Source organism: Argiope bruennichi, chromosome 7, assembly GCF_947563725.1.
Source record: "Argiope bruennichi chromosome 7, qqArgBrue1.1, whole genome shotgun sequence".
NCBI lineage: Eukaryota > Metazoa > Arthropoda > Arachnida > Araneae > Araneidae > Argiope > Argiope bruennichi.
In genome coordinates, this window is record NC_079157.1 from 38,154,095 (window position 1) to 38,168,644 (window position 14,550).

The 14,550-nt window shown below is 27.6% G+C and overlaps 1 protein-coding gene across 1 annotated transcript; it reads right to left on the reverse strand.

Annotated features, from left to right (window-relative positions):
• Positions 1-2,392: 2,392 nt before the first annotated feature.
• On the reverse strand, positions 2,393-12,539 carry LOC129975957 (retinaldehyde-binding protein 1-like). Its single transcript, XM_056089265.1, has 5 exons — positions 12,084-12,539; positions 9,491-9,730; positions 7,057-7,256; positions 6,133-6,243; positions 2,393-3,594 (listed from the first exon to the last, which is right to left on the reverse strand). Exons 1-5 carry the CDS (start codon positions 12,208-12,210, stop codon positions 3,370-3,372), a joined length of 903 nt encoding a protein of 300 aa, XP_055945240.1. The 5' UTR covers positions 12,211-12,539; the 3' UTR covers positions 2,393-3,369.
• Between the last annotated feature and the right edge of the window lie 2,011 nt (positions 12,540-14,550).

Consider the following 14,550-nt stretch of genomic DNA (forward strand, 5'->3'; position numbering starts at 1 on the left):
AATTGAAAAATACACTAAAATCGTTTGATTTCAGTATTTAATATCACAATTATTTATTCTATTTACTTTATTCTTAGATATGACGTGCATTCGTAAAGAAACGAGTTTAGACGTACGAAAATTAATTATATTTCATTTTAAAGCTGGAAAATCAATTAGAGGCATTGCAACTATAACTAATCTACCTCATTCAACGGTGCAAAGCATAATAAAACATTACAGAGAGGGGAAAAGGATTGCAAACAAAGCCTCGTAATGGTCGCCCTCAAATTCTGTCAGCTAGAAGTCAAAGAAATATTGTGAGTAAATTTCTAAAAAATCCACGTCTGAGTGCAATAAAGTTTACTTCACAATATAATGAATCAAATGGAACTACTATTTCCTGTGAAACTATTCGTAGAATTCTTCGGAATGCTGGTATACATGGCCGCTCTGCAAGAAGAAAATTCTTTGTTAGTCAGAAGAACAGAATTACTAGGCTGAAATTTGCCAAATCTATGATAAACCAGCCAGAGAGCTATTGGAATCGTGTCTTATTTGCAGATGAAAGTAAGTTTAACATCTTTGGGTCGGATGGGAGAATCATTGTATGGAGAAAAAAAAACGAAGAACTTAATCTCAAGAATTTAGTTGGAACAGTAAAACATGGCGGTGGAGGTGTCATGGTTTGGGGGTGTATGTCAGCGGCTGGAGTAGGCAATTTAGTATTCATTGACGGTATAATGGATCATAGAGTTTATATAAATATTCTCAATAATAATTTAAAAGTGTCAGCACAAAAATTGGGCATTTTAAACAACTTTGTGTATTACCAAGACAACGATCCTAAGCACACGGCCACGAATGTTCGTCTTTTTTGCCTCTATCATTGCCCTCAAACCCTTAAAACACCAGCTCAATCACCGGATTCAAACCCTATAGAACATATTTGGAAAGAATTAGAGGTGCGAATAAGAAGTCACGACATTAAATCGAAAATTCAACTGAAAGCAGTAATGATCGAAGAATGGAACAAGAGCGGTGCAGAAGTAACCGACCGTTTAGTTAAATCTATGCCCAAACGTTTAAAAGCTGTTATAAAGAATAAAGGATATCCTACTAAATACTAAACATTTATAAAAATTTAGAAAATTTCATATTTAGTGATGTTTTTTTAAAGTGTATGATCACTTTTGTGTCCTATTTTTGTGCAATTTTATTTATTGGCATTTTTAAAAAAATAATTTGCATCGTAATTAAAATTTATTCTTCACTGCTTTATTAAGAACTGTAAAAATATGCTATGAAAAAATTTTCATGTAAAAATAAGAATATATAATGGTAAATAATGAGGTTTTTAATTGATTCTTGTTGGTGTACGAACACTTTTGGGAGCCACTGTATATGTAGCAAAAAAATAAATGCAGACGATATTTCATTATAAAGTTGTTTTTTTTTTAATTCTGTTTGTTGTATTGCCACCAGAGTTAATATGAATAAGTACCAAAAAATGAATGCAGACGATAATTCATTTCATATAAATTCATAGAATCTAAAAAAACGAAGTTTAGTTTGTAAATATAAAAGGATGTAAATATCCTTTTAATTTGTACCCGTATTCAGTACCGTATGCAAACTTTTACTGATAAGTTTTTGCGTAATTTTAAATTATTATTATTATTATTTTAAAACAATATATGTTATATTTCTAAAATTGTTATTGATACTATAAAAAATGTTCCAGAGATACTTTAAGTAAAAATTAAATTAACTTAGTCACTACAGTGCTCTTTTGTTGACTCTTGAATGTTTACTGTGTATTTGTATGCAGAACATTTTCTGGCACATGTATATATATTTAAAAACCTTTACTTGTGTAGAAACAGCTAGAGAAAAAAGAATGTAAACATTTACTTTGACATCCAGAATATTTGATGAATCTTTTATTTATTTATTTTTTTCCTCTAGATACATTTTATAATATCGATAGTTTTACAAAACGTTTTAAGTTTCTTAAAGAATAATACATCAGACTTCACTCAAACATTGAAATGAGATACATATATAAATATGTATATGAATATATTCCAATCATTTTTTTTGTTTTAAATACATTACGTTATTTATATTAAGTTGATGAAAAGTCGTCGCAGACATTTATAACATATCATAATACATCAATGCACAAAAATCAAAATGTTTTTACTATAATTTTGAAAAAAATACATATTATAAAATATATTTAGTATCTAGATTGTAAAAAAAAATATATTTAATTTCTGTACAAATTATAATACACACAAAACAATTTTTCTCCGTTTAAAATGCGGAGTAATTAACATATAAAGCTCAAATATTCAATAAAAAAAATCTATATCAAAATTTAAAAAAAAAATGCTCATTGTATATTTTGAATTTTTTATGTATAAAATAGAAACAGCAAACAAAAATGAAGAATTTAAGGTTTGTGTGTGTGTTATTTTATATAAAAAAATACGGAAATAAACTAGATTATTCGAAGAGAAAAAAAATTGCGGAGGAAAACTGAAATTACAATTCTCTGAATATTTTTCAGTTTATAAAAATATTTTTTGGAGACCATTTTATTTGAAAAAAATAAGTTGCATGCGAAGACAATAGGATAATTAATTGATAGTACAAATTACTGTTTCTGAAACATAAACATTTCGCAATAAGCTATCATGACCAATTTGTTTTCTATTCGAAGTTTTTAAAAAGTATAATATGTATTCATCTCAAAAAAATGAAAACTTTTTTTTTATTTGATGGTTTGTTTTAGATGGATAAATTCTTAATTGTTCCAAAACAACATAAACGATTTTTTCTTCCAAAACAAATTCGAATAGTATTTTCTAGAAGAACGGCAGGAGGAATTTTGAAAATGATTGTAGAAAATAAATATTAAGTGAGCATGTGATAAACAAGTTTATTTGTTTTTGTTTTTGTGATATTAAAAGGACACCAAAGGCTTTTTTCCCCCTCTATTTTCTTTTCGTGAATACAAACATGAGGAAATGCCTGTTTGTATAAAAAAAAACAGACATTCATTTTGTATTGCAGTTCAATTATCTTTTGTGCTTTCTCCAATTCCAAAATAATCGTCTGATTCAAGACACGTTTGCAGTAACCACCCACCGGATGACGTAATGCGCAGTTACAGATGAAACCTCTGCGCATATCTCGTCAGATCACTAAAGCTGCCGCAAAGTCCTATAAAATTCAAAACTTTCAATTTAATTTCTTTAAAGTTTCTTTTTTTAAAGAATTATCATTTTTAAATTTTGGCCTTGATGTGCACGCCATTGTGCCATTTTTATCATCATTTCTCAGCTGTATATGAGCTGACAAATTTTTGTAGATTTTCTTTATTTAATTATATGACTCAGATTCAAATGGTTCAGAATTTGCCTCTGGAAATTTAACACCTTCGTAGACGAAATCTCTCAGTTTCTCTCCAAGCTTTTCTCTGTCCAGAATATTTTCCCGAAATTCTTTAAATTCTTTCTTTCCAGCTTTACCTCCTAGGGCCTCGGGAAGAATTTCAACAGGGAAGTGTTTGTGTAAGCTTTCCAAACTTTTGCCGTGGAAATGAATCTGTATAAATGAAGAAATAAAAGCATTTTAATGAAGAAATAAAAGCATTTAATAAAAAATCCAAAGCATGAAAATTCGCTTTATGAATTAAAACTATGATCTTCTTATCTTCTGATTTTTTTAAAAAAAATTATCACCGTGAATTATTAGAAACTTGATTTTGGGAATGGAAAGGACAAGAAACCTGATTTTATATTATTAAAGTCAAATATAATTTTCGAGGTTTTAGAATGACATTATATTGTTGACTTTAAATACTTATCAAGCTTTACTGTAATATTAGTAAATTTTGTTTAATTACAGTTTGTAGTGGCATTTTTTAAACATAAGTAGATGAGATTTTTTTTAAATAAATAAAACATAATATAGTATTTAGGTACGCTGAATTTTGTTTTTAGAATCAAAGGCTTTCCAATTAATAAATAATGCTTTTGATGCATATAAAAAGTATCTATTAAACAATATTTCAAAATAATCAAATGATTTAAAGAATTACAATGCTTTACTATTTTTTAGCTTAATTCTTGCTGAATCTTTCTTTGATGCTTTTGTATAATTAAGAAATGTGAAGTTTTGTATGAATAGTGAAGAATTAAGATTTAGTCCTTTTTCATTTCTTACCAGTATATCTAGACTACTTGATTAAATTTTTCCTCATAATTTTTACAAGAGACAAAGCCATAAACGTAAATAAAATTACGATGAAAAATTCCATTATAATCGATTAACGAACTGCAAACGATTTTGATTATTTCCCTTGCAAATTTTTGGAATTAATTCGTAACACAACGAATTAAAAAAAAAATCTGATTAGTGTAAAGACATTTCACTTGAAAGGCAAGCATCATAAATATAGGCCAATTAATTATATTTCAATACTGAAAGTAAAAAAAAAAAAAGAGCATATATTTGTGAAATTTTGATGCAAAAAAAAAAAATGATTTTTTATTTTTCAAATTAATTTTATCTGTGATAAAATTGTAATAAAATTATTATTTACCGTATTACAACATCATTAAAATATACAATTTGATTGGTTAGTCAATTTATTATCGAAATAGCGACAATTTATTTGAGGTAAATTAATTTCTAAGTTAATTTAGTAAAATGGTAGTAAAAGTAAGTAGCAATTTTTATTCTTTTAAAATGTTGTCGCGAAAGCATTCGATTTCAATGTTTAGTTACATTTACTGATCAAAGTAATGATTATTTATTTATTGTAGGTTTATATAACTGTGGATGGCATCATTATCGAATTCCTTGCTGTCACAATATTTTTGAGTATTTTGTATTCAAAAAATATTTGACAGTTCGAAACAAATTATGTTATTCCAAAAGAAATATGGAAAAAAATTTCGATTTGATAATTTTTATTTGTAATCGTCCATAAAAGCTGTTTATCATTCGACTTCCGAAATTCTTTCTGACTGACGCATTTTTCATTTTTTTTTTCTTAAAGAAAGCTTTTAAAACAAACGATCTTGGCAATATATTCCATGTAAGTTACACTTTTTTAAAGAGTTTTTTTTAGCTTTCTTTTAAATAGCTCAATTTAAATATTGATAGCTTTGATGCTTTCAAAGCATTCTTATTCTTAATTTTCTCAAAATTAACAGAGTAAAAAAAATAAAAGCATGCATAATATGACTCTGACACTAAGAAAATTAAAGAAAAAAATAAATAAATAAATAAACTTTAATATTTTTTATTCCTACTCTTTAAATTAAAGTACTTAAATAAATTAATTAACGCCATTCGTATTTTGTAAATAATACTACTATGTTCTGTGAATTCGATATTTCTTAATTTTTGTTATATAAAGCATTAAAACATTTGTTATATGATGTGCAAAAGAATTATTATGCATAAAATCATCTTATCTTCTCATAGCAATTCAGGGCCGTAAATGTTTGTTGAGCATAATACCGGGTTTATACTCGGTCAGTTATAAGACCGCCAGTAGGCAGCGCATGCTTAGAAAGGGATTGATTTATGTTTGCCACAACATATTCCATGCTTGGCTATAAATTGCCATTTTGGCGTCTCTGAAATTTTCTTTCTTCACTGAGTATCGTATGAAAATGATGGATATTTACACAAAGAAACAAGGTAAAATAAAAAAAAGATCAACATATCTAAATTTGGAAAACTATAGAAAAGAAATGGCAAATAAAATGAAACACACACACTACATATTACCTCGCATTAGAAAGAACAAAGAGCAAAAAATGTCGGAATTCATCTATGATAAGCGATCAATTTTTTCAAGCGAAAGAAAACGCCAAATTCTAGAAACGCATGCGCAGTAAGATAAAAAAAAAAAAAAAAAAAATACAATAGAGCGGCATGTTGTTGTTCTGTCTGGACAATCACTTGCTATCGACCGAGCAGCATTTTTTAGCCTTTGTACGCATGCTCTGCCTACTGGCCGTCTTTTCACTGGCCGAGTGTAACCCGGTATAATTCTTAATTTTTTTTCCTCCGGTTTTAAGAAATTTCGTTTAATTTTATCAAAGAATTTTGATACTCTATACTCACCCTTCTCCTCATTTTCCTGGATAGCATGGGGCGGATTATGTTATAGGTGTATGTAAAATAGCTTGGTTCATTTACAACATGTATGCCATTGATTCTATGAGGCCAGGCATCCTAAAGTGGGAAAAATAAATTATAAATATATACGACTGCTATAAAATTTTGCATGTATTTTTTAAAGTATCGTTTGTATTAAATGTTTTTTGAAGTTATATAGTATAAATATTACAAATTAATATTTCATCTTAACAATAATTGTTTAGAATATTAAAGTTGAAATGCAAAAATTTATGGAATTAAGAAAAAATTCTGCAAATGATTTCAAATGTTGACTAATATTAAAAGATTAAAAGAACCATTTAAAGAGGAAATGTTTTAATATTTTTACAGGCAATATTTTTTCATTCAAATGATAAATATTTGGTACTTGTCGATTTTAATGGCTACTAAAAAGCGCCAAGAAAAAATTATATATATATATATATGAGTATATTACATTCATATTAATACGATGAACCATTTTTGTTTAAACCTGCGCTCAAGCTCTGAAACGATAGTATTGAGAAAAATGATTTCAAAGTTTCTGAGGCAAAAGTTAAACACTCACCTTTTTGTTTTTCACTATATCTTTTAAATTAATTAAAGTACACACATGTGCAATACCAAAAAAATGCTCAAAAGGGCTTCGGCCGTCAAATGAAATCATAAAAAACATCTAAATATAAAAGATTTAAATGTACTATAGACCCTAATTTTATATATAAATGGGAGAATATTTTATATATGAAATTATTCCCTAAATTTCTTTCTCTATTGCTCGGCATTTTCGTTTACCCGACATCAGCAATCCTCATCTATTTCGGATAAATAAGACAATTTTTAATAGTTAAAGTCACTGTCATTCATTCTTATTCCATATTCGTTTACCTGCAAACCTTTGGCCATCAAAGAAAGAATTTTCGGAGTGCTCAAACGAACCAAAGTCCTCCACGTAACACCTTTCAAGTCAAAAATCATGGAACTTCCACATATTTGGGATGCCTCCGCTTCAACTCCTATATCGGCAGAAATGAACGTCGCTCTGGTCAGGTCTTCAGCAGATACTGACCAGTCGTCATCTATAACTCCTGAAAAATATAAAAAATGAGTGTGATTCCGGTATTCACTTTTGATTCAGAACAAAATTTTATTATTAAAATAATACAACAGCTTTCGAAGATATGAAGTTTCACTTCACTTTTTAACTTGATAATGTTCCTCGACTGGATATTATCTGTAAAATACTATACGGCATAATGCAAAAATAGTTCAAAATTATAACTACAAAATTTCACAAGTAGTTATTCTCGAGTAATTACTAAATATGAAAGGATTTTTTCAAGATTTTAATTAAGCATTTATGTAAAAATTAACTGGAATGCTAATGCTTTTTCTAAATTTCTTCGAGACATATTAGGGCTCAAAATCCTTTTTACACCTCTTTGAAATTTAAATAATTGTCTTTTTGGTGATTCAATTTTATTTTCATACAATATTTTCTAATTTTAATTATCTTTTCAGAATAATTTTAAGCGTATTTTACAATAATAATTTTTCATCATTTTATTGATTCGCGTTTGTGGAGCAAGTACTGTTTAAATTCAACAGGCGATCGTTGAGTTAATTGTAATAAGATTGAAGTTTTGAAATACTAAGGTCACTATGCGATACCGCTACCTAGCCAGAGGCTATGCGGGAAACTGGATGGGGCCATCAAAGAGCTACTCCCCCCCCCCCAACATGAAGGAACAAACTACATTTGATGACACTGGAACAAACAATAAGGAACCTTCTAGAGGAAACGCATATTGTATAGAAAAAGAATTTAAAAAATATTACATTTTACATAACATGTTAAGCTGTGAAACATAAGGTCAGTCAAAAACGTTAAGTTGCATCACTTAAGAAAACAAAACATAATCGAAATTTTCCTAGAACTTTATTTGTATCCTAAACAATCCAAGCAAATTTATTTTTCGATGTAATTACTTCTATTATTTAAACATTTGTAGAAGCATGGCACAAGTTTTTCAATGCCATCTCCAAAAAAAAAAAAAAAAAAAAAAAAAAAAAAAAAATCCATCAACATTTCCCACGTGAGCACCGATCTCAGAATTGTCGTTGTTGATGGTCTTGCATCGCACGCAGTGTCGTAATTATCTGTACCTCTGTTTTCAAATATGTCGCACCACTTCGCGATAGCTTGATGTGACATTGCATTCCCACCATATACACATGCAACTGCCGATAAATTTCAGGGCAGTTACATTTTTTCGTTCACAAAAAAGAAAAGAAAAAAAAAACAATTATTGCACTTGTTTCCAATTTGGACATCGCTGTTATCGAGATATGTTCACGAATAATTATCAAACTATAATTACCGCGTAAAAGTCATTACATCACAAGATATAGTTAAATGTCTGAAGTGCTGCCACAATGTTTAATCTAAATAGCCTTTCACCAAAAAATTTTTACGAACTAACTTTTTGTCTGATCTACATAAAAAAATGAATTAAATCTAAAATAGAATAATGCTACGTGTTTCAGATTAGAAGTTCGAATCTTATTTCATTTTGATATGCAAATATGGCACATTTTATTGTTTGACTTGTGGTGAAGTGAAAAAACAAAAGTATTTACATTTCTTATAGAACAAAGTGATGGAAATAAAAGTTGGGTAGTATACCTTTCGGATATTTTTCGGTTAGCGAAACACAAGTGAAAAGTCGCCAAATAATTTAAACCAGCGCCGAAAAAAAAAAAAAACACCGTCAAATAATTTAGATGTGTGCCAAAGAACGCTGCCGAGATCTACTCCAATTTGCGTACAAACCTAAAACTACAGCTTTTTCTGGAGATCTTTTGTATTTTTATCTTTTTGGTGCAAGTCTAAATTATTTGGCAACTTTTCACTTGCGCCCCACTAACAGAAAAGTACTGTTTTTGGCGGTAGTTACAGGACATCTAAATACGTCATCAATGACCATCTGTTCCCCATCGCCCTCTATTTTCATAGTATACCGTGAAATAAAACCTTGATAGAACCATCATCTCTAATAACTGCAGCGATTTCACCAACTGTATTCACTATTTAAATTGCATGCAAAGTTAACCATTCAGAATACTCTATGCTTATTATGCAATTTGAATTTTTAATCATCATTTAATAATGATTTTTTATTATAATAAGTTAATCAAAGTTAATTGACATGTCTAAATTATTTTTATCATCACGGTGAAGAGCAGCTGATCGCCGAAGGCGGCTTGTAAATTGTAAAATATATTATGAATAATAATTTTTTAAAAAAATAGCATGCCTTACCTAATAGTAATATAAGGACTCCTTCTGCATTTAAACCCCTTCTAGTTGTCACCATTATAATATCCTTTTTCAAAATGTGTTCAACATCCGATGGTAAAATGTTGAGTAACTCTGGAAAACTGGCCTTTAAGGAATAATAGAGCTTGAGGCTTTTGAAAGCTCTTTTCACTTCATACTTTTTGGCACGAAGGAATCGCTGTAGGAATTGTTCATCTGTTGGGATGCAAAACCCTTCTTCATCTAATAGAAAAGGAAAGTGCTTATAAAGATTTATGTTTCAGCTTACTTACTATTAACAATTTGTTTTAAATATTACATTCGTAAAATAATAGCATAAACAGACATTTTTATAAAAAATAAATATTACGAAAAAAGAAACCATATTCTTTACCATATTCTTGCTAGGTTAAACGTTAAACATTATGGTAACGTTTTCGTATATATTAACGTATTCGTTACATTATTGTTCATCAAGTTATGGTAACGTATTTGTTTTCGTTTTTTAACATATTCTTGCTAGATTTTTTCCTTCAACTTGAAGGAAAAAAATGAGAGAATGTTCGAACTTGAATGTATGAATTATTCAAACATAAGATAGCGTTATAACATTTGTTATTTTATTTAGTAGACATTTTTTGCACTCTTTTTTTTTTAAATTTCACATTTAAGAATCTGTCCTTCTTTCTATGTTTAATTTTCACTAAATGTGTAAATTTTAAAATTAGTTTACTGATATTTAAATAGGAAAATTATACAAAATTTTATATAAATTTCTGCAATAAATTAATTGAAATTCGCATATAATTATATAATTGGGGAATAAATGAAAAAAAAATTATTTTTTGATCAAGTTTATTGATGACATAATCAAACTTAGAATGCACGGTGCAGCAAAGAATTTTTATCTAATATGATAATTTTCGTTTTGAAAATGTGTCTGATATATTAAAAGATACTGTTATTTAAAATAAAGGCAAATTTTCTCTAAAACATAATTAGTTGCTTTTGGATATAAAATAAAATTTTAAAAAATTTGATTTTTAGATGGTTAATATTTTTTTAAAAACTTAAAAAAGATGAAAAACTATTTCCATCAATAAATACAGTTTTTAAAAACTTTTTATAATTAATCGTTGTATAATTGCTTCTGGCCGAATTAATATTTGAAATATATAAATAGAAAAATATAAAAAGAATGAACAAATAAATTGGCAAAAATATTATTCTCACAGTTTTCAGCAAAACATCATACGTACGAAATGACTTTTATTCAAAAGAATTTAAAACTGCAAATAGATAAATCATATTATAGAAGTAAAAGTGCTGATTTCTATAAAAGAAATAAACAATTTTGCTTTATGAATTCTAACTGAAAATATAAACTGTTATTTAAAAATGATTGTTGAATTTCTGAAAATCCGCCATACCTATAACGACAAAACAAAACTACTTAGAATTCACTAAGTAGTTTTAAAAGCAGTTCATAAATTTCTATTGCATAAAATATAGCTTGTAAGTCATATTATTAGCATATTCAGACGACACAATAAGATAAAATATTCAATTTAATCTTTTTTTTACTAGAAACGCATTGATTTTTTAATTTAATAATTTGATATTAGTATTTAAATATGCTGATATAAGAATATATAAAAGCAATATGATATTTAAGGGGACAATCAACTTTGAAATAAGCAAAAGTAGACAGAAACATGAAATTTTATTTTTGTCATTTCCTCACTAAAATATATGTTTGTATTCATCTAAAACAGTGTTATAAGATATACTGTTCAATAAAATAATATTTCCAAGGCGAAATTAAAAAAGTACATTTTAATTACTTTCCACAAAATTATATTGTAATTAGATTTAAATAACTTTGAAACGTTCTAGGTGTCCTAATTTTTATAGAAATTAAATAGAGTTGATAATAAAGATTTCTATTAAATATTAAAAGAAAATAAGGTATGCATCTTACATTTCGAGTTTTTTTAGATGTTAAAAGTCAATTTTAATTCCGAAAAAACATAAAATTTCTATCAAAATTCAATAAGTATGGATAAAAATATTTCTAAAAAATTAACATTTAATTGGAATTACAAAATCATGCACAATTTTATTCTAAATAAATTTATTTTGAGTAATATGGAAAAAATAATAGAAAAATTGAAAATTGAGTCGTCTGGAATATTTTGAAATTTAAAAAAAAAATTATACATCTTTTAATTTTCTAAAATAAATATTTCGTTTCAAAATTTTTTTAAAAAAGAAATTTGACTTATTTATATTTTAATATATATACCTAAAAATTTCATAACCCTAAGTGAAAAATTCGCAAAAATGCCTAACAGAATAATGCACTTTTTCCTTAAAATTTCAAGAATCTCATTATACTCTGCATCAAAATTAAATCAAAAGTATCGATGAAAATTGAAGTGAAATAACTTGGTCAAAACAGTTCGATTGATTTTTATTTAATTATAAAATAGAAAAAGAAAGAAAACAAACCGGGAATAGAAAAAAAAAAAAAAAAAAAAAAAAAACACGTTTAAACTATTATTAACTATCTATAACTAAAATAGTGAGTACTTACTATCAATAAGTTGCCTGAGCTCTTCCATCGCTATTTTCCTTTTTTCTGAAGTTTCACCCAACTCTACTTCGGCTCTTTTGATCATTTCGGGGGTCAAATCCTTCAACCAATGGGGTAGCAGCGCCATTACAAAAAAATATCAAAACGCGCCCCAGTCTATGAATAAAAACGTTCTTTTCGCTTTATTTTACACTGGACAAAACCGCTCTAAATGCAAGACCACCACCGAAAACAGACTCAAAAGTATGATGATTTTACTGTCTTAGGTAGAATTAAATAAATGATGCGAGTCCCGCGAAATCAAACCGCAAAATAAGTTTCCAAACCAGCTAAAAAAGTCCCAAACAAGTATTTCCAGAGGCAAAAAAAAAAAAAAAAAAAAAGTTGGGAAGATTATCAGTGTGGTTAATAGACCCGTTCGAGAGAGATCCTTTTCTTGAAAGCTGCCACAAGAATATGCACACCTTGATTGAAAACCCCACCTTTTATTCTGCAATTGTTGACTTTTGCCCTTACGTCACCTTTCCCATAATTCCTTTTGTTTTGAAACTTGGGGGGGAAAACTCTTTCGTATCTCTGCCGTCTTAACATATTCAATGTTTTCGTTTGATTAACCAATGTTTTATCTTAACTTTAAACCAGCGATTCTCCCTAATTATCGTGAAGGTATGCTAAAAGCTTATTATCAAGATTCGGATAAAAATTCTGGTTTGTCTACTAGTTTCGCGAAAATGGGGAATTTGTTTGCATACCAAACTTAACGGTTACGGTTGTCTCAGATTAAAGAATATCTGCTCATGCGCTGGGCTGCTCTGCTAAACAGAACACGTGCTAGTATAGAAAATGCGAGAATAAATATCTCAAGGGGGCTTTGAGCTTAAATGTTTTAAAAATTTATTCGTCTTCAAAATTCGGAAGTAAGTCATTTGAATTAGAGAAAATGAGAAACAAAAACAAATATTTTTAACAATTTTTTTTTTTTTTAATTTTTAACGAGTTATTTATTTTTTTATTATTTTTTTATGCCGCGAAAGTCTGAAAAGATATGCAATATACGGCATTCAAAATTCTAATTTTTAAAAGTCTGAATCAATAATTTCTTAAATTAATATATATATATATATATATACAAAATGATGTTCTTTATAATAAGATTGTTTTGTTTTCAAACCTAAAGTTATACATCTGAATTTGTAAAGGAATTGGTTGAGGGTTTATTGAAATATCTTCTTTTCATTTATTTTATTCTATAGATATTATAGGAAATGTTATTTATAAGGGTGTATGATTTTAAATCAAGGGAATAAATTTATTATTTAACCAAAAAAATTTTTTTTTTAAGTGAATATTCTTTACTGAATTCAAAGTATTTTATATCACAGTAACTCTCCAGTTAAAGGTCATATTTAGATGAAATGTATTCCCAAATCTTCTAATACAATTATTTCTGCCCTTATATCTTTCCTTTAGTAAGACCTTTTGGTTTTGTATACTGTGAATTCCATTCCAATTCATTCCTTTAAATGATGGAATTACAAGGGATTAGATTAGCTTAAACGACTTACATTAATTTGATAAAATTTGTAAAATATATTCTTTATTTTATTCCATTTTTACTACGGCATAGGTTCCACAGGAAATAACCTTGAAAGCAGCATTTATTTAATTTTGGATTAATTAACGACGAAAACTCATTATTAATATCTCATCTTGATAATCAACTATTGAAATGACAGGCAATTTCATCGCAAATCTTGAACATGCTTGATTCAGCTGAATTTTATAAAGCTAGGTTCAAATGAAGACAGATACAATTTCATGCTTACTGTATTTTTTACTGTAATATTTCATGGCTTTACTGTATATTTTATGGCTTTAGCACTCAATTATTATCTCATTTTTGTTGTTGCCCAATAAGTTTTCAAACTTATATTTTCCTCACAAATTCGGAGAAAATTCAATTACATTCATTTTTCTCTTTAATTCTTATTTTTGTGTCTCTTTCGCCCATGCCGACATTATTTTCGCACCAACCTAATTGATTCCTGGAGTATCGTTTGGGTTATACGTGCTCTAATATAAATCTGTCCTAATACAATTTCCAAAATTAATAAATAAAAAAAAAATGCAAAAATTTTATTTGGAAGTGACTGTAATCCATTATCTAGTTTTGTTTATTAGGGTTCAGTTCTGACATTCAATATTCTGATTGCTGATCAACATACTGAAAATAAGAAATAAAAAAAGAAAAATAAATAAAATAATAATAAAAAAAATTTATCATTAACCTTAGCTATAAGCTGCAAAATATCACGCAGACGATTTTTTTATGTTAAGAACATTTTTATAATTTATGCGTTTTATGAATTTTTTTTTACTTGCCAGCCAAATTAAAGCAATGCCACTTTCATGATTCTTTTTTGAGAAACATGATTTGTATTATTTTTAATTTTGTCTTGTTTATTAT

Excerpts from the sequence above, each read along its gene's own strand:
- LOC129975957 (XM_056089265.1), bottom strand. The coding sequence starts at position 12,210 with ATGGCGCTGCTACCCCATTGGTTGAAGGATTTGACCCCCGAAATGATC. Across the intron at positions 9,731-12,083 it reads GCTCAGGCAACTTATTGATA|ATGAAGAAGGGTTTTGCATC; the intron begins GTAAGTACTCAC and ends CTTTTCTATTAG. Across the intron at positions 3,595-6,132 it reads CCAGGAAAATGAGGAGAAGG|ATTCATTTCCACGGCAAAAG; the intron begins GTGAGTATAGAG and ends TCATTTATACAG.